We start from the raw sequence: 21,638 nt of genomic DNA on the forward strand, positions 1-21,638 counted from the left end.
GAACCGTCTGAGAGGGGAACATGTGTAACAATTTGGCGTTAAAGTTCACCATTCCACATGTTCAAAAGTTCAAAAATCCACATCTAACAGCAACGCGGGTTCAGAGCCACAGGTAAAGTGAGTGAATGCATCTCGGGGGCCTAAGGCTCCCAGGGGCCTCCACTTCCTTCCAGAGCCTCCTGCCCGTTGTGGTCCTCGTTCAGAGGGTAGGGACGCAGGTCCAACGTCAGCATGCGGCTGTACATGCACTCGTCAAACTGTGAGGAACAAAACGATGCTGTAGACAGTTGTATAAGCACAACGGAATAATCAAGCAAGACCGGACAATAACGGTCGCCTCGATGCCCCGGGCAACCAGATTTGGGCCATTGTCCACCATTTGTTTTTGTACTTTGTCATCTGTTTAGAAATCAATATATTTATCTGTTGATCGCATCCAGTTCTAAAATGATGAAAAACCAGCAACCATCTTTTTCAGTGTCATTCAGAAACTTTGTGTGCCTACCGCATAACTTATGTCTAATGCCCAGTACACTATTCTTCCCCCAATGTTATGTATTCAATATCGCCCCCCCCCCCCGGTGGATTGGCGTTCGTCTCGACATAAAAGGGGAAAAAAATGGCATCCGTAATTTGACCCATTTTCACCGCCCCACTGAAGTGTAATGAAGGAAGGTTTCCTGCACCTCCGGGTAAACTCCCAGCAGCGCCTCTGAGCGGCAGTAGAACTCCCCCTTCAGGGAGATGACGATGATCTGCATGCCCTCTCTGGAGCCCTCCCTGATGAACCTGGTCACCTGGAGGCGCCGGCGGCACACGCACACACACGCCAACACGTGAACAAACACCCAAAGGCTAATAGGCAACAGTAACCGCTGAGAACACGCAGGAAAGGCGGGCGCGGTCGGCGACTCGCCTTGCCGATGTTAGAGTTGTCCAGCGCTGCGTCCACCTCGTCCAAGACCAAAAACGGAGCCGGACGAAAGCTGAGATCACAAAAGGAGCAACGGGCGCTGAATAGCTTGGGGAGTTTTAATACACTTGGCATTTATTTTCGGGGGAGGATATGTACTGTTCTGTGGCTGCAACTATGATGAATTATATCACACTTATTTCATCACACTTCCAGCTTCATTAAGCACGGCAGCTAATGAGTGGAACTAGAACGGGAGAAGAGCGGCGTGTTGCAGTTAGGGCTGTCACAAGCACCGCATTTTAGTTGACGATTAATTGTCACACAAACAATTGTAATGAACAATTTCATTGTTTTGCTTGTTCATTTTACGACACTATAATAGTGTCATAAAAAATAACTCATAATAATAATACTTCTACTTATTGCAGAAGAGACATTAACTGGCATTGAAAATTGGAACATAAAAATGTGGGTAGACAGTTAATTTGCATCAACCCAACTTATGTAAACTCAGCTAATTCACAATTTATGTATTGCAAAATTTATAATATTGGCTTAACACACGATCGATCAATCGATGGCTAACAGTACCGTTGAGCTTCATTGTGGTTGCTAGTTGGGCGTCGCTGGCGCTCGGCACCAGGCCAGACCAGGAGCTTAAATCAACACTGGTATTCCCGCACAAAGTATCCTCAGTGGATTTGGTTCCTTCAAGAGTTACCTGTGGATGGCGAAGACCAGCACGAGAGCAGCGATGGCTTTCTCCCCCCCTGACAGGTTGTCCATGGCCATGAAGCGCTTCCCGGGGGCCACACAGTTGTAAACGATGCCCCCAAGGTAGGGCTCATCTGGGTTCTCTGCACTCAGAATGGCCTGGAAGGAGCACAGCAGTCACACACAGACATCCACATGCACTGCACGCATCCACTTATTCATCCGAAATGAGCAGGAGGGTAAAGCTGCTCACTGGCACTTTGAACGACACGTTCGATAAAGAATAAATCTAACCGATACTGATTTTAGTTTCAATATGTGTAGCCCAAGAAGCCCTGATCTTTTATGCAAAGAACAGGGCTTCTTTGTTACACACGTTATCACATGCTATTTGTTCCAAAAACACTCATCGACACATGCATTTCACAAATGGTGCCTGTTGATGTAAAATAAGACAGCAAAAGCAATTATTGGACCTTTAGGAATCATTACAAACACTTGTATAGGCATCTAGAAGCTCCTATTTTATCGTCTTAGTGTAACAATGTGGTTGTTTTTGTATGTGTGTGTGTGTGTGTGTGTCTGTGTGTGTGTGTGTGTGTGTGTGTGTGTGTGTGTGTGTGTGTGTGTGTGTGTGTGTGTGTGTGTGTGTGTGTGTGTGTGTGTGTGTGTCTGTTCCACCTGGGCGCTGGAGTTCCTGCACAGTCTTTTGTAGATCTGGTCGATGACGATGGACACGTGTTCAAAACACTTGTTGAAACGGTGGAAGCGCTGCGCTTTGACCTTTTGAAACTCCAGGCCGCACTTCCTGACTGCCCTGGTGCTCACGTCGAAGGCTGCACATGGAAGAGAGGAAGAGCTTGGTTGTCAGCGGGGCCTGGGCGATATTGACAAAATCCAATGTCACATCATTTTTTTTACGACTACCTTGATATAGAAAATATTCGGGGTAAGTGCTTTCAAAAGAAATAGTATCAAGTATCAGTATCAAAGAAACAGTCACTAGCAATGTGGATATTATATCCTAGCACGCAGAGGCAATGATAAGAACAGCTAGAACAGTCTATGAATACATTGATATATCATTATGTCCAGCCCTACACCGCATGTTTGTGAAGATAAGTTCCTGCGACGGAAAAAGGATGATACGACATGAATGATGTCAGTATAAGCCGATCACCTTCGGAAACGTCCTTGAACTTCTCCTTCACCTCCCTCATCTTCTCCACGGCTTTGAGGTTGGGAGTGCTGGTATTATGCAACACCTCTCCCACAGAGGACACTGCTTCCCTCAGCATCCGCTCATGGGCCTCCACCTCCTGCTCCTCCTCAAGGAGCTACACACACATTAACGCATTGACAAAAAACACTTTACCATTGAGAAACGCTCCAGCTCCGAGGAGACTCCCTCAGATGTGCGCGCGCGCGCACACACACACACACACACACACACACACACACACACACACTATACATTACATAACAAAGTTTCACTCACCATGACGTTTGCTCCCAGCTCAGAGTAGTCGATGACCAGCCGCGCTTCTATATCATAGATGTCCGTGGTGGAGGAGGTGCTCTCGGAGTCCAGCTGAACAGACCAGAAAGGTATGACACCATGCATTTGTTTACATGTCTTGTTTACATGGTTTACATGGTAGTGTTTATTATTAATTAATATTTTTTTTAAATCACAACAGAAAAAAACTTTTAGAAGAAATACACTTTATTATGAACAAATTATTTTAATTACATTTTAAAATGTATGGACTTTAGCGTTTTTGCACAACAAGGTTTCTTCTTTTGTCACTGAATTCCATTCAGTTGGAGGCTTTCTGACGTGGCATCCGGCAGCCTCCGCCAAACTCCAGCTTACAGCCCTTCAACACTCAATAATGGCTGCCACTGAGTCGTACCTGCACCTCGCTGATGTCATTGAGGCTGCCAGAGAGAAGGTTAAGCGGCAGGCCCTGGATCTTACAGTCCAGCAGCAGGTTGTGCTTAGCCAGGCGTCGTTGTTCCAGGGCCGACTCCACCGACAAGACCTCGCGCTGGAGCATCACCAGCTCTCTGTGAAACAGAGAGGAGACCAGCGGAGTGAAAGAGTACGGGCAATGATCAGCCATGCCCAAAAAAAGAAAAGCAGCTGTGGTGGATTTGATGAACCAGTGTAGCTAGCTGTGGTCAGTAACCTTTCATCATGGATGTACATTCATAAAAAGAACAGCAGGTGAAAAAATATCTGCAGGACCTTAAACTGGAAGTTGCAATTTCAAATTCTGGGATTTGTAATGTAATCCACCTACGACAGTGATGGATTACTACTTTAAGTCGGTGGATTTTACAATACCTGTTTTTTTCCTGAAGGATCTTGTTTTTCTGGTCCAGCTTAGACTTGAAGTCTCCCACCTGGCTTTTCTTGGCCAGCAGGAGCTTCTTGAGGTCCAGTACCTTGTTCTGACTCTCCTCCACAGCTTCCAGAATCCTCTCCTCCTCCTGAGATGCATCAGAGCCCTTACGTCAATGTTCTGTCTCATGTACTTCTGAGGGTAAAATTAACCCTGGTATGTTTACCTTCCGCTGCTCAGCCACAGTACTCTCTTCCTTAGCGATGGTCTGCTCCAGCTTGCGAAGCTTCTTATTGTGCTGCTCAGTCTGCTCTTGTTCGTACTCCAGCTGTGCTGTCAGACGGCCATGCTGACTCTCAAACTCCAGTCTGGAGGGAAGCAGGAACAGGAAGAGAGGAAGAAAGGCATATTTTTCAGAATATTTAGAATTTTGATCAGTTACTGTTTGTATCACTGAAAATCATTTGTTCTCATAATTACTGTAGAACACAAATTTAAAGTGGCGATCCATAAAATTGTCTGTATTGGGGGGGGTAGTCTCAGAATTCCTTTTACAACTTCATTTAACATACAGGTTTATGACAAGTACAGATGTGATAAATGGCCTGTACCTCTTCTTGTCCAGCTCTGACCGCTGCTTCAGGTGCCCCTGCTCGTAGTCCCTAATGTTGGCCACGCCAATCTCAGCACAGAAGTCAGCAAACACCAGGTCCTCCATCTTAAAGAAGTTCAATGCTACTATATGAACAAAGTCATCTTTGAAAAGCAGATGCTTGTCAAAATCAAATTTGTTAAAGAATATATAATATATACAGTATATATACAGTATATATACAGTATATATATATATATATATATATATATATATATATATATATATATATATATATATTAAAAGTATATTCAATTCCATTCTTTTCACTCTGTATTTTGCTATAAAGAACTTTCTGCAAGTTCCACATGTTAAGATGGCCCTCATCACAGCTCACAGTTAATATAATAATATAAAACATATTAAAAAAATATATAGTATATGTGACCCACCGCAGACTTTAGGTACCTTTGGTATCTTTTGACTTTTTTTTGCAGCACTTGAAAGTGAAGAATCAGAGCTTCAAAATAGGTGTCACTTGTGCGAATCAAGCAAATACGTATTTCTATGACTTGTTGATGATGAGGGTGCGGCAAACTGTGCTTCTGAGATAATCACCCTCAAAGTTTTCCCAATATTGGACCCCTTCAGCCAGGTCCCAGAATGCAAATGGCTTGGAGGACCAACAAAGCCACATGGCCACTTGACATCATGCTGAATGGGGCAATCTCTGCATTGTTCTTGTGTTTATAGGGAATGTTGAACAGCATCACGGACACACATATTTGTTTTAAAAAAATATTTTATTAAACAGTAGGAATATCCATACATGCTTTATAAAAGTGGAATTATTTAGGAGTTTAAAAATGTAGACAACACAACAAAATGTACAGTCTCTCAATAATATTAGTCTCTGTATATCAACCTCGATGTGTCATTTAATATATAAATGTGCGTCTGCCAAATAGCCAAAATCGCCTAGGAATGTTAATAGTTGACCAACCCATATTCAATTTCTGCTGTAGCCTTTTGTCAACCCCTTTCATGTCATTTCTCCACAATGAATAGCCAATGTTTACATCACTTCTTTAGACCATGTACTAACATGTTGAGCAAAGTCAAAACTGTAATGCATCTTGATGTGGTTGCTCGCAAGTTGAACACCACCACCCAAAGAGAGGTTGAGGCACTGACAGATGTTCTTGGAGTCCTTGATCATGGAGTTGTAGACCTGGATGGAGTTGTATTTACTCGTGCTGTAGAAATCACTTTTTGTAGAAACTTCTTCCGTTGTAACAACGGGCAAATTGTCAGTCTCCTCCGGTGGTTCTTGAAAATATTCTGTTTCATCGTCATATTCAGGTTGAAATCCACTCTTTGAAATGTTCTCCAAGTCCAGGATGACACCGAAATCAGAGTCAGCATCGCTGTCGTTCTCTGCGTCACTGTCGGAGAACTCACTATCATCGCGGGAAATTAAGTCCCAGTATGCGCTGCTTACACTGACTTGGATCTATTGCATTGGTCAGATTAAGGTCCGCGATATGATTTAGAGCTTCCACCACCCGCTTCTTGTGACCAATAACAATACGGAGATGAAAGTTTTCACAGACAAGTGAAACTGAAGGCTCCTTGTCCACACTTTAACCATCTGTAAACGGAAGTGACGTCAGCTTTTCTTCTTCGTGACTTACACCACCTACACAGCAATGTCCCCAGGTGTGTGTAAAACGAGTAAGATCTAAAGGTTGAACTCTATCAAAACGGTTTCACATTATGACTTCACATCACATGGAATACGGAGGAATGATTGGACACTGGACGGTCGCTTTAAAGGAAACGATCAATTGGTGTTCGCACTGTTAAGCGTCTCGGTAAGTGAAATGTGTTACCCCATGTAATCTAATGGGAATATTTAACTCCACGGTTTAACATTTATCTACTATTAATAAATCAAACTCGGTTTTGAAAATACGTTGAGTAATAAAAAAAACCACAAAGGAACACGACTCTGGAAAAATTTCATTTTCCTCATAGAATTCTTTTTTCAAATTATTTGGCTGCTCCTGGCAATTTTAGAAATGCGCGACATAGTGGGTTTTGCTGCGGTGGGTCACATATAGAGGAAAATAAATGTATATAAAAAATAATATAAAATGATCCAACCTGAAATTTGTTTGACTACCCTGATCCAGACCCTTATCAGCTCAGGATGAAGTGAGTCATTGGTTTCACTGTTAACCACCGGACCCAGGATGCTTCCAGCTCTACCTGGTCGATCCTGTCCGTCATCCTCCTCGTTTCAGCCTCATTCGCCTCCATGCTCTCCTGCTGCATCTTGATGCAAGACTCCAGGTTGGCCAGCTTACACTCAATGTGGGAGATCTCCTGCAAATATCCAGATGAAGAGTTTCACATTAGGATCACTTCATACGAACAGGAATATAACTGTGTGGTGTGGGGATGGTGTTGTTTGAGCAGCCACACCCTACCTGGGTATAGGTAGTTGGGGACCCAGGATCAGAGTGGCTGCATACCTGTTGCTCATTGGTTGGGCTAACGAGCAACAGGTAAAAGCCCCATCCCCACACACACTCCAGAGAGGAGCCCTTGTCATGACACATGTCCATCTGCTCCTGGGCTTATTCCACCTAGCCCAGGCTCTACAATAAACTGTGTGTCTGAAACCACGTCGTCTGTGTATCTGTGCCAGAGGTCCCTGAACAGGCCACTTAGGTGGTATGTGGTAGGCGAAACTGCCACACTGGCACCTGAACAGGGACTCTCCGGCTCGGGGAAGTGACACAGCAGCAGCCCTCTCCCGACTGGCAGCAGCAGCACCATCCAGGGTGTTTGGCGGAGGACCAGGGGAGAAGCAGCAGCAGCAACCACCACAGGTAACCGCTGGTCGCTAGCTACTCCGCCCAGCACACATCGCCGGGAACATCCAGCAGCCCAGCAGCCAGGCCACCCCTCCAAGCAGCCCCCGCAGCAGCCAAGTCCGGCCACGCCTTCACTGCAGCCTGAGGCCCCACGTTCCGAAGGGGGGTGGGGGTGGTAGGCTGTCGTAAAAACCCCATCTCCACACACACACACTCAGGATAGGAGCCCTTGTCATGACACATGTCCATCTGCTCCTGGGCTTATTCCACCTAGCCCACGCTCTACAATAAACTGTGTCTGAAACCATGTTGTCTGTTTATCCGTGCCAGAGTTCCCTGAACAGGCCACTTGGGTGGTGTGTGGTAGGCGAAACTGCCACAAACTGATTGTTATTAAGAATGCAGCACTTCTCTGGGTAATTTTTGTGATAAAGACAATTAAGGTAATACAATATCTTTTTGCGATCCTAAAATGGCGATTTCCTGGAGGGACTGATAAGATAACACGTCATCAATTCAATCAAGAAATTAAGGGAGTTAGCTGCTGTAACAGACAGCGACCCACAGTGGCACTAAGCACCGGAATTCATTCACTTGTCAGACAGAATCCAAGATGTGTGATCGTACCGCCTTGCAACTGGGAATTTTCTTCCTGCGGAGGTTCTCCAGTTCAGAGCTGGAGTATTTGAGGCGGGTCTGGGCCCCCTGAGCCTGCACCTGGATCTGTTTCAGTTCGGACTCCTTCCGATTCAGCATCATTAAACCCTGTCACATTACCAGGGATACACAGGGATTGATTGTACTGCGCTACATGGTAAATTATACTGTTCTCAGAAAAGAAAAAGAAAAAAAAAAAATATATATATATACACACACACACACACACACACACACCCACCCACCCACCCACCCACCCACACACACACACACACACACACACACACACACACACACACACACACACACACACACACACACACACACACACACACACACACACACACACACACACACACACATAGCCGAAAATCTATTATCAAGCCATTTGATTTTGATTATCTGGATACCTTCATGTTTTTGGACCTGTTCAGAAATTTAAGGTTGAACATCATTATAAGCGATGGTGGTTGGCCTGTTGCATATTTAAACCTTAGATCTCCAATTCCATCTGAGAATTATCTGTGAAGTATCACAGGTAAACAAGTCTATTTGTATTCAACCAGGGGCTGAAGGTCTGCTGTCTGTGTTGACTCACGCGCAGCTCAGTGGTCAGATCTTCCTTGCGATCCTTCAGCTGTTTCATGTCCTTCTGATCCCAGCGGCGGGCTTTGGTCCGCAGGTCACTGGAGCCTCCAGAGATCACCCCAGACTTGGAGAACAGGGTCCCGTCCTGTGCTACAGTCTATAAGGGTGGCATTTGTTGATTCTATATCAATACATTGAAATTGTGTACATAATGAGAACGGCCACCAACTTTTCAGTATACCAACTGTCGTGCGATTGTATTTGCGTTGTACACAAAACAAATCGTTACATAGGGTCACCTCGGTTCTATGTATAAAGGTCAACATGTCTGTCTAGGGGACTGTAAAGCAAATCAGCCGCAGTACCGGCGAACACACACCGTCACCAGCTATAAATATGACTGCGTGTCCGTGCGCACATTCTCTTTTGCCAACTGAAGGCCATAGAATTACCCGAGTGACCACACTGAGTGGCGTGTTGACCTTTATTCAAAGAACCGAGGTTACCCTATGTAACCATTCATTCTATTTCATATCAGTCAACACGCCACTGTATGGGTCAACGGCATAGCAAATTAAGTCCAAGGTCTTTGTGGCCAGGTGGCACAGTGCATTGCACAGCCTATAATCGGGAGATACCCCACCGCACTCCTGTGGGTTATCCGCCTCTTCAAGTGGCTCCTACTGTAGTACATAGGCTTGGGCAGATATACAATTACATTTCTATTGGCGATCGACTCCAGCGATCATGACTGACATTAAAGACAGATAATTTTTTTTACCAGGAAAAATCCAAGCATTGAAACGGTGTAAGTGCAGTTTACCGTGTTCTGAAAATGGAGCGGAGGGGGAGAGGGAGAGATGCTCTCCCCCTCTCCACCCAGAACTGTCGAGTAACCACTGCTGATGGGATCTCACTTCCCTGCTCTGAATTCCCGTGCGGAGATGTTTAAAGGGGCAGGTGCTCAAAAAAGAAAAAGAAAAGGCACATGGACCCCCAGCTCCAGTTCTAGCTCTGGGCAAACAAAGCAGCACAGCGGAGCGCAGATCCAAGTGCACCGAGGACACGTTCCTCATGAATATATCTTGCCCAGACACTACTACTTGCACGTCCGCTACCTCGATGCCCGTTAATTTCGAATCATTTTTTTGGATGTACTTGTATATAATAAATCCTGCACCTCTATAACGGGGAGACCACATTTGCCCCCCCCCCGATAACATTGTACATTGGCAATTGCTGCCCCCCCGTCATCAGGTGGAAGATAAAAAAAGCCTCCAAAACCAATGGGCGAGAAACACAGGACCGAAGTAGGACTTTGGGTTTTAAGAGCAGGACTGGGAATGAGAAAAATGCCAGAGCCATCTTCCCCGAGCCGTATACATCAGGGGTGTATGAACAGTGCTTGTAATTCACTCACACACTTTGCAGAGTGAGTGAGGAGCTTGACTAAGAGGAGCTTTAGATTCAGACCGGTCAAGGGCTAAAACAGAGGCTCCCGCAAGAGCACTCAGAGCAAGCTGCAAGTCCCAAGAGGGAAGCATGCCGGCCCTCGTGGGCAAAGCCACATTAACCCTCTGAGGAATCGGGCGGCAAGGGGTTGTGAGCCAATTGTTCAGTCACCAATATGATCATGGCGGTTGGATATGGCAGTCAAACAGCTGCTCAATGTTGAGTCAATGAGCCCCGTTTCGAAGAGGGACTGAAGAAATGATCAGTCACCAATATGATCATGGCGGTTGGATATGGCAGTCAAACAGCTGCTCAATGTTGACTCAATGAGCCCCGTTTCGAAGAGAAATGAAATGAAAACGCTGTGACGTCACATGACACTGGGTCCGATCCCCTGGAGTGACAACAATGACAACTGCGTAGAGGGCCATTGTAGAGGGGGTCTTGGAAGCCTGCAAGGTACTTAGCACTGCTGGCTCCAGGCCAAGCAAACCCCTGCCCCGCCCAGGGGCCAAACATGGAGGGAGAAGATCCCTGGGTTCTCTCCCTCTCCGCTCCAGGACTGTGCATGAGCACTTGTCCCCTGAGGTAACACTTCAATCACTCAAATCATCTCTGCAGCCTTATCACTAGGGGCAGTAGTAGACAGATCCTGCAGCAGCCCCTCCAAATAGACCACTAACAGGCAATTGGTACAAGCCAGCCTAGCTGACAATGCAGGTGCCAAATGGGCCTTAGGCAACTGTTTATCAGTGGCAGTGGCATTGGGGTGGCTTGTATCAGGACCAGCCCCGGGAGTAGCCCCTGCTAGCATTGCAAAAGTAGGCCCAACCTGAGGGACAGTGGCAACTCCATATGCTGCGGCATCAGCGAGATTGGCTGTCTGGGGAGAGCGGAGGAGCTAGGTGACTTCCCAGATGATAATTCAGTCATGAAGTCTGGAAGCACTGGCAATCCAACAGGCCGGAAACTCTGCGAACCCTGATCGAACAGTGAAGGCACAGGCGCTGGGGGGACTGGAGGAGGCAGGTGAGCACGCTCAGCTGCTCTGACAATCACAACTCCGTCTGAGAGATCCATGGGTGGGATCTCAGACACTCTGGAAGAAGAATCCTCCAGATCAGACCCTGAATGCCCCTCAAGAGTCTGAGTGAGGATCAGCAAACCTGTCCAAGTTGTCTGATGCCACAATGGACTGTGGCCTCTGGCCACAGGCTCCCAAGTGTCTTGGGGCCCAAGGGGGCGCTGTTGGGCTGCCGAGTGAGTGAGGAGCCCTTTTCAGGTCTCCTGCATTGACTGAATTTGAATATGCAGCTGTTGCAGGTCAACCTCCTTGTGTTTGAGTTTCCTGGCATGCATCCCCCTCAGGGGTGTTTGAGTGCTTGAGTCCTTACCCCCTGGACCACACACTGGCAGAGTCCGGCTTTGGCCAGGCATCAAGATTTTATTGGAAACAAAACAGCTGTATTACACAGTATATCGACTTAAAGAGGGGTCCCCACCCCGACAGAACCCTGTTTTAGTCGGACAATTGGAACGGGAGTGTTGTGGGGGAACAGTTTCTCCCAGAGAGAGAGATGCACAAAGGCAGAGCGGAGTTGAGAGTGGAGGCGGGTTTTTTGTTTTGTTCTAAAATCCAAATATCATTTGACAACTTTTCTAAAATAGAATAATATAAGCCCAAATAATAGCCATATTTAAGCAGGTGCCACTCTGTGGTTTAAGTGGGAGAAAGAAGACAATAACTCCTTTCTCGACTCCTTTTAGTATTTACAATCACAGCAGGAGAATAACGTTGCAACTATAGTGTTCTAATGCATCATATTCCACAATAAATTACTTTATTTAGCCGGTAAGAAAAAGGTGAAGAGAAAGTGTAGACCAGCGGTAGGGAGCGGATTTATTTTCTGGGCAAGATATGAGATATTCATGAGGTACACATTCTGAATGCGTCCTCATCGGTCGAGTCCAAATAAGTTATCGTTATCACTATTATTATTATTGTTAATATTATTACATAGTCTACTGCAAAAGGGAGATTTAATACGCTATTTGCAATGAGCGGTAAACTCGACAGACAGCGTACTTAAGACAGCATGATCGTTGCGGGGAGAAGTATTGTCTGTTTTGTAGTAGAGGCATTGTGTAGTGTTTAAAATAAAACTATTTGTAAATTTAAATTGAATTTATTTACAGCTCCCCCTCTTGGCAAGGCTGACCGATAGTAAATATAACCTGATTCTTCCATGTAACCACTAGTTGAAATGAATAGTTAACCGTCTCACCTTTATGCGCTCTGGTCCATCGTAGGCAACCCTCCTGGCCTGCTCGATGCTCTCACACACCATTGCGTTGCCACAGACAAACTGCACCACCTTCTTCAGCTGGGCGGACAACACTCCAGCGTTGCACTGAATGACGTCCACCACCAACTTGGCTCCCCGCACCTCTCTCAGGCGCTCGTTCAGCGGCTTCACCTGGAAAATAAAAGTGAAAACCACATGCACTCTGTGCCAGATCTGCAACGTCTGTTTTACAACACTTGATAACATATTTGCTTAAATTAGCATTTTTATAATCTGGCTTTAAGTTGTCTTATGTTTTATGTGAGTCCTTATTATTATTATTGTTATTTTCAATCTGACTCTACTGTGATTTAGCTTTTAAATATAGCTTTTTTTTCTCACCTTTCCGTGAAGCACTTTCTAAAGTTTGTTTTTAAAAGTGCTATATAAATAGTAGGAATGTAGGGATGAACTATCATGTTATATGAGAATATAACATTACAGTTCATTCCCACTACAAAAGGTTACTTTTTGCCTATTCTCTGTAATGTTACTTTTACTTTTACTTAATACCTAAAAAAAAGTAAAAAAGTAAAATTAAAATTTGAGGCCACATTTTGGCCCAACATGGTGGACATACACAGTGTAACTGAGTTTAACACATTTTCCAATGGTATGTGCCGGCCTAACTGCATGTGAAATGCTCCTTTTGAGGACCTTCTCTTACAACAAGGTAGTCAATAGGCAGGAAGGTTTCGGGCTCTGCCCGCTCCTCTTTAAGGTGCCGGATACAATCACGGGAAACCTTCTCTGAAGCGACCACAATGGCATTCATGTAGCTTCCGAACACCTTGGTGACTGGCAGTTGGTACTTCTTATGGATGGGACTGCACAGGTCCACCAGGCGGCCATACTTGGAAAAGGACATAGAGAAAATATATTTACAATATTTCCTTTTTGTTAATGAATTACTTACCATCTCATTAGTAAAATAAAGTTATCGGTCATTTTTTAAATTACAATTTAAAGAGGGATGGGAATGAAAGGCTTGTCTAAAGCTTAATCTCCATGATCCACCATCGTTCTACCCTTGCGTGATTCAGCACCCCTTGCTGTGCGTTTTTGCCCCTTTTGGTGCAGTTACTACACAGGAGTCAGAAATCCAGTATCCACACACACAGAGTCCATCTATGGACGCGGACTATTCACACATATAAAAATATACTTATGATTCCCCTTATGTATAATTCTTCATTGAAATGCTCACTGCTCGACTTGAAAAATCTCAGTTGACTGATAGGTTTCTGAGTGATGATTCAACATGTTGAATTTCAGGGTGCAGCGCTAAATTTATTAAATTTTATTTTTATCCCTTTTTGAACTTGCACTCTTCTCTCAATTTCTACTGCTGCCAAACCTTTATTTCCCACAGGGGATTAAGTGTTATCTTGTCTTAACTGAAAAATATACCATAATAAATATTCTGCTGTGTAGTGTTTGTCTCACCACGGTGTTGGGGTAGAGCCTGTGGAGCATCTGCATGACCTCCTCGCGCTGCTGCTGGCGCCGGCTCTCAAAGCGGTCCAGCCTGGCGTTGCCCAGCTCCTGCAGCAGCAGATCCAGCTCCTGGTTCACCTCCATGGTGCGCTGGCCTCCCTGCTGTAGCTCCTCGCTCAGGGCCTCCCCCTGCCGACGGTACTCCTCCAGAGATGCGCTGAAGCAAATCAACACAGTGCAGTGTTTTAGAGAAATAGCAATAGCATGTAGAATGTATCAACGTAATTGTGCAACACTACAATTAGTTTAGCCGCACATTTAAATGGTGTGACCGGTATGAATATTATTTATGTTATAATATAATTATTTAAATATTATTTCCTGTAACATAATACTGCATCCAAAAATAAATGCAATAGACCTGTGTGTCATGGTCAGTTAGACCCGCTTTTTTCAACATTTTTAATGTCAAGGAGCCTCAGTCTAATATGCGTTAGGCCATGGATCCCATTAGATAAGATTCAGTCTCTGGGACCCCAATCTGAGAATATATTTTTTTGGTTAGATATGATGAAGTCCAAAAGTGAAGTTCAACAAATATTAATTATTTAGCTGGGGACCCTTAGTACCTCTATGAGGACCCGGGGGTCCTCCAAGAGCAGGGGTCGGCAACCTTTACTACCAAAAGTGCCATTTTTGGGCAAAAAAAAAATATATAATAATAATAATCTGTCTGGAGCCAGAAAACAGCCTGTAGCCTTATAATGAAGGTAACATAGCCTATTAAGTCTAAATTAGCCTATCAACATTACTCTAAATGAGCATTCATTAATGTTTTTTTAGAATGCATTCAAGTGCAAATGAGAGGATAAATGAACATTTAAATGTTGAAAAATAACCATTATTCATTTCCATATATTTTTTTGTCAAAGCCACAGGGAGCCACTGGGGAGGGGCTAAAGAGCCGCATGTTGTACTAGAGGTTCCAAGGGGTCCCCAGAAGGGGGTTCACAGACCCAATGTTTGGAACCACCAGATTAGGATAAACACCCCTGAGATCCAGTATTACAGCACTGTACCTGCAGCTGTTAGTGTACTCTTCCAGTTTCACTGCTCTCTGGGTGAAATCCTCCAACTGGATCTGGTGGTTCTTGATGTTAATCTGTGGACACAACAATAGATAGCCAATCAATGTGTTTGCCTTATCTATAGTAAGTATTCTTGTTTCCATTTAATTTCATTCACAAATAAACAAAAAACAAAAGAATGTCAGTAGCTTTCATGAGATATGGCCATACCTCTACTTCCTTCTTCCTGCGCCGGTCGAAGGCGATCTTCTCACTGTTAGCCAACACCTCCCAATGCAGCTTCTCAGCCTGCTGGCTCAGAACAGCCCCCTGCTTCCTTGCTGCCTCCTTCAACTCTTTGTACTGCTCCATCTAGACACACAGACACACACACACACACACACACAGACACACACACACACACACACACACACACACACACACACACAAAAAGATGAAAGTATTTGAAGGAGGTACCCCCGCTGTTTATCGAAGCATTGGAATAGCTGAAAATATTGAATAATATATACTAGAAGGGATATTTTTTATTTTATATTTGTTGTTACTTATGTGAACGGATATTTTTGTTTTTAGAGATTATTGCCAATACATGATAAACAGAAACAAATGTCAACCAATAGGGCTGGTTTATTGGGCAGGATATCACAATACAAAAATATCAATATAGTGACATTTTTAACTTTTCAGTAGTAGTGTGATGTGCATTACAAAAACATTTCACAGAAAAAATAAATTGTACTAAAGAAATCTAATATTTCAATTAATTTGTGGCTATGGTTGTATTTAACTTAGGTAGAAGTATACATTTTTCAATTTTGTAATATTTGTGTATACATATATGTAATTTTTTTTTAACCCCGCTCGACAGAGAATTTAATCTCCATTTATTTCTCAGACCTACAGTAAATATGCTTAATAATACAGATCATGCAACAGTAACTTCCCCGCAGAGATCCATTAACGCGTCTCTTATTAAAACCTGGTTCTGCTCCAGCTCAATGTCTCTGGAGGCCGCCTGCTTCTCCCTCATCCCTCTCTCATAGCTCCTCCAGGCCTCGTACAGCTCCTCTATCTCTCGTCGGATGTCTTCCAGGTCCTGCTCCTTGGCGGCTCTCAGTCTCTGCCCCTTTTTCAGGGCCATGCGGGCATCCTCTGCCTTCTTCTGGTGATGGGAGGTGTTGACCTTCGCTTTGATGTACTGGGGCTGGTGATGAGACAGGGTCTGCTCCTCAGTGCTAGGCGATACAGGGAGAAATCAAAAACTTCACTGCTGAACACCACTGTGGCGCCACCCTAAATGAGGTTCCTCAACTATGTGACATAAAGCTGAATGAGAACATGGGCGTTAGTGTTCTCCTGCTTTTTAAATGGAAATAATGCGAAACTTTAGTTTGGAAGACCACCTACTATCACGACAGGTTACACTTGACAGCTCGGCCAGTCAGCCTCAACCAATTAGAGGCTGCCACACCCTGCACTGAGCCAATCCAAAGGCTACCTGCCAGTATTCGTCCGGCTGCTTGCTCCTCTCCCATGGGTCATTTCAGAGGCTGTGCTCGGCACTCCTCACTTAACGACCTACCTGTTTAACAACCGTTTGGACTTACAACCATCTCTCTGACCAGTCGGCATTGTGCCCGGTATACAATATGGCGGCGTGCACCGCGTCTCAGCATCAAGCATCTCATCGCGCATCACCGTTGTCAGTCTCGTTCCCACAGTCGGACAGTATACACTACACTAGCGTTCACAATCGCCACGCCCCCTCCATGAAATAACGCGGGTCCTCGCTTATCGACCAATTCGCTTAACGACCTGGTTGTAGGAACGGAACTCGGTCGATAAGTGGGAGTACCGCTATACTCGCCCATATTAACACTGCTTCATCAAAGAGTCCTATCGCCAAAAAGCTGTCTCAGATTTACCGTTAAATAAATGTCTCTCTTCTCTCAATCTAGTCTCTCCTGATTTAAATTAGGTTTTTCATTTCCCATGATTAACGGAAAGGATAAAAAAAATGGACTGCTGTGGAAAGGAAGTTTTTATACATCTAAAGGGAGACCTGACAAAGAAAACACCCATATAGAGTAGTCACTGGAGTCAAATTTAAAAAATGGTCCAGTTTGCAACAGATACAATTGAGAAATTGAGATGTAATTTAAATCTAAAAGTCAAGATGTAACAAATGGCAGGTAGCCCAAAAACAGAGTAAACATCGGTAGAAATTCCGTAATTACTGTGACAGACTAAATGACACACCGGATCGCCTTCTCAATGTGCTGCTGCTCTCTGGTTAGTCGGCCATGTTCCTTCTTGTGGGCCTTGATGTCCTGTTCCCGCTCCTCCAGGCTGTTCTTCTTTAGGGCCGCACCCTGCTGCCTCTCACTCAGGGTGGCGCTCAGGGTGGTGATGCTCCGCCCATTGTGGTAGAGCTGGAAGAGGAAGAGCTGCAGGCGGCTCTGATCCAGATCATCCTTCAGGGCCTGGTATTTCTGGGCCTGCGGGTGGAGACAGGTGGAGGTGGAGTGGGCCAGGGCAGAAGGTAAAGATCAGAGGTCAGGTGACAATATCTGAATCTAAATTTGTCTGTCAGCGAATCTGAAAAAGGGCACAAGATTTTAAAGTGGACCATTTATGCTCCTGTTTACACAAATGATATGGGTTTCTGAGGTGCCCAAAACATGCTTTTGAAGTTTTTTGCAGAAAATACCACTAGATTATGCATTCCAGTCATTCTAACATCCGTCCAATTTGTTCTATTTACTCCGTAACTTCCAGTTATTTGACCTTATCAGGCCACCAAAATCTGTTTCTCAACAAATTTGAGAGGAGAAATAAGCAATCGAGTTGCTGAATCTTCACTCATGAGATCTACAAGGCCTCATTTAAAAGGTTGTGCCAGCTTGTGTTGTTCTCCAAGCTTGTGGGGCAAGGACACACTTCAGCGGGACGCACCGGTGCCGTTTCATGTAAACATCGGACAATAAAATAAAATAAATATATCTACAATAGAAACACACAATTTTTTTATTGGTTTTGTTTGGAGGAACGCACAGTGGATCAGATGGGGCAGATGACCATATAAAGAAATCCGTGATGAGCTGACGGCAGCTCGTGCAGAGAGTAAAAAAAAACCCTCAAACCCTGATCGTTTTGTTCACAGCGATTATTTGACACCTTGGCCATGTCTAATATGAACATCCCACATTTTAACATTATAAATATGACAAAAAAATTAGGAAATGCATAATAGGTCCTCTAAATAAAATTATCTTTATTTTTTTAAGATATTTAAATGAAAATAAATAAATTTATAAATCAATCAACAATAGAATATTATATATATAAAATAATAGCCAGAAAACATTTTTTCCCATACACAGGCCACATCTAACCAGGTCTGAAGTGGAAGTCTATACTGGAATTATATTGATACTGATAAAATTTCTTGGAAGGGTTTCACAAATATGAAAGACTGGGACACTGTCCGTTATGTGTGAATTGTTTTCAAACATTCTTGAATTCCTGCTCTTGTGTAGTAAGCTCTAAAATAGCCTGCCGCTGACAAATACTAATGCTAATACTAATACTAATACTATCTGTACAGAAAAGAGGATGCTATATCACTTAGTATTTCATTAAAAAGTTAAGTGCTACAGAGTGCTACACGGTTTCAATATGAACCCAAACCGTCCTCTTACCCTCTGTTTCTCCTGAGACACCTGCTTCCTCTCTGCGCTGGCTGTCTTCTTCTTGTTGAAGTGGTACTGGGCATCGTCTTTGGCCTTCTGCAGGGCCTCCCTCTTCTTTTCATAGTCAGCAGCGTACTCACTGGACTGACTGATCCTCTCAAACATCTTGGTCCTCTTTTTGGGGTCCTTCATAGCTATGGACTCTACTTCCCCCTGTTGGTCATGAAACCTCACATGTGATTTATTAACTGAAATGAGTGTAACTACTGAGTGACTCCTGTTTGCTGTGTTTCTTTTTGCTATTTCTAAAAATACAACACCCATACAGTATGTTTTTAATCGGGTTACATGGGAGTGTATATTACTTTAGTTTGTGGTAAGTTTAGTTTGTGGACTAGTATTTAGTGCATAGGCTACATCCTACATCTTCTCTATTTACAAAATTATAATGTTGCTTCATAGCATAATCGTTTCCATCAAGACAATTTACAATACATACATACATACATATATATATACATACATAGATACATACATATACATACATACATATATACATACATAGATACAAACATATATACATACATACATATATACATACATACAAACAATATATACATACATACACATACATTTACATACATACAATACATAAATTGTACTTAAATTTCAGAGACCAGTTTTGATGATGTTTAAAGGCTATTTACCTGGAACACCAGACAGTTCCTGGCCTCTACCACAATGCTAATCTTCTCCAGCTCCTCCTTGTATTTATTCAGGGTTACATGCATGCCGTTGACATAATATTCAGATGAATCACCTGAAAAACACAACAACACAGTGCAGTGCAGGTATAGTTGACAGCAACGATCGAACTTTTTCTGACTTTAAAAAGTCACCAAATTGTGGAACTCTCCAAAAGTCCAGTTTCCTTTGGTCGGTGGGTGCAGAAAGGACAGTGATGAAAAAAAATCGAGTGAAAAAAATCGGATATTCACTGCAGGGCTCTCAGGAGAAGCTTGTAAAAACCCGGTCTCTATTTATTGAATATATTGAAATTAATGAAATCGTTGTACCTTTATTCAACACTTTTATCAAGTATAATGTCGAACGCTGTCATGACCCTGGGCACGGGGTCCATTCTTCGAAGTGACACAGGGGTCCCGATCACGCTGCCAGGGGTTATTTTTCGGTAATGACCGACTTATCCCGCTTATTACACGGCTACTTACTAAATAAAATAACACAGTGAATTGATATCGAAATGATTTTATGACTAGAATGCGAATTTAGAAATACAAAAATAATAATGACCATTCAGAATGAGTATTTCAATGAGCCGTGTAATAATAAAGTGTTATGAGCTTAGCTTAGCTTAGCTATCTCCCCCCCCCCCCTCGCGTATTCGTAACAAAATATCTATAATGCCCCAAAGGAGGAAAAAAAAACATGGCTACCGTTAAAATCGGCAGAGAAGCCCACCGAAAAAAACACGTTTGAAAAGTTTGGGATCAGACCCGAGATGCTGCGGCGGAACACCAGGTCCCCCCCGCCGTCCAAGCAGTAGCTCAGGGACACGCTGGCCGTGCGGGCCCCGGGTCTGCCGACGTGGGCCCCGTAGATCAGCTCCCTGAGGTGATTCACCCGCAGGGACGAAGCCCGCTCGCCCAGCACGAAGCCCAGGGCGTCCATCACGTTGGACTTGCCTGGAAAGAAAGCGTTTAAAGGAACATTAGAGGGCGTTTTGAACCGAACCGAAAGGTGGAGCCAGTTGTAAATATGACCCGAACAGTTACCGCTAAATAGAGAGTGAATCGTTCTTAGCATTAGCCCCAGCATTAGCTAATGGACGTAGGTGAAGACGTCAAAAGATGTCCTCTCACCGGAGCCGTTGGTGCCGATGATACAGTTGAATCTCACGAACGGACCGATCACCTGCCGCCCGCGCCACGACTTGAAGTTGTCCACCTCAAGGTGCCTCAGGAAGCCCATGGTTCACCGCCCCAAGCACGACGCCCGCGGTGCGCGTCCCTTTCTGTTTAGGCGGGAACTTGTTTTTTCGTGGTCCCGGTGCCCGTCGGCGGGAAAATACAACAGATATTATTAAGTGCATTATATACAGTTGCAATATATTTATAAATACACAGTGAGTGTGTGTGTGTGTGTGTGTGTATAAATATATATATATATATATATATATATATATATATATATATATATTTATTTATATATATTTTTTTATTATTTTTTTTCATACATACACACACAGTACATACATATATATATAAACATATATATACACAGTGTTTATATACATATATATATATATATATATACTGTGTGTATATATATGTATATATGTGTATGTGTGTATCAATTATGATGTGATATATGTGTATATCAAATTATAATTGTAACTTTTTTTGTCTTGTGTTTCATTCATTCTTTCTATTTCTACTTCTATTTCTATTTCTACTTCTATTTCTACTTCTATTTCTACTTCTATTTCTATTTCTATTTCCATAGTCTTCCCGTGTCTTCCAGTGCCGTGGAAACCGATACTGTACCGTTGTTATTCACCTCGTACAGCGGTAACAAGTCACCGCAACAACGTCGATTATGTCGCTGGCACTGAGGGCATCGTCACCGACCTCTCGTGTTTCCTGCCTTTCACAGTCTGTACAGAGGCCAAGTCGCCAGCAGGAGGCACCGCGCTGTCAGTTGTTGAAATGACCCCATTCACTGTCAGCCGGTGGCAAGGATTCGAGGATATAATAGTTTTTCTGTGATAAATACAGTTATCGATCAATACAATATACAGCACGGCATTCAACCAGTCAGTCATAGCTCTACAGACCAACTCACCTGTTCATAATAATGCACCACCTTCTCAAATGTGCAGGAAATAATGAATGAACGCATGAATG

At 43.7% G+C, this 21,638-nt stretch overlaps 1 protein-coding gene across 1 annotated transcript; it reads right to left on the reverse strand.

The window, feature by feature from the left end:
- Window positions 1-140: 140 nt before the first annotated feature.
- Window positions 141-20,703, reverse strand: smc1b (structural maintenance of chromosomes 1B; the record flags this gene model as incomplete). Its single annotated transcript, XM_080002911.1, has 25 exons — window positions 141-257; window positions 687-797; window positions 917-986; window positions 1,638-1,789; window positions 2,312-2,466; window positions 2,811-2,967; window positions 3,129-3,221; window positions 3,547-3,700; window positions 3,981-4,126; window positions 4,205-4,346; window positions 4,590-4,696; window positions 6,842-6,958; window positions 8,080-8,217; window positions 8,708-8,854; window positions 12,435-12,626; window positions 13,162-13,347; window positions 13,941-14,148; window positions 15,011-15,093; window positions 15,230-15,370; window positions 15,999-16,254; window positions 17,279-17,517; window positions 18,721-18,924; window positions 19,419-19,531; window positions 20,229-20,417; window positions 20,595-20,703. 25 exons carry the CDS (start codon window positions 20,701-20,703, stop codon window positions 141-143), a joined length of 3,726 nt encoding a protein of 1,241 aa, XP_079859037.1.
- Window positions 20,704-21,638: the final 935 nt, after the last annotated feature.

This window comes from Zeus faber, assembly GCF_960531495.2.
Source record: "Zeus faber genome assembly, chromosome: 6".
Classification (NCBI taxonomy): Eukaryota; Metazoa; Chordata; class Actinopteri; order Zeiformes; family Zeidae; genus Zeus; species Zeus faber.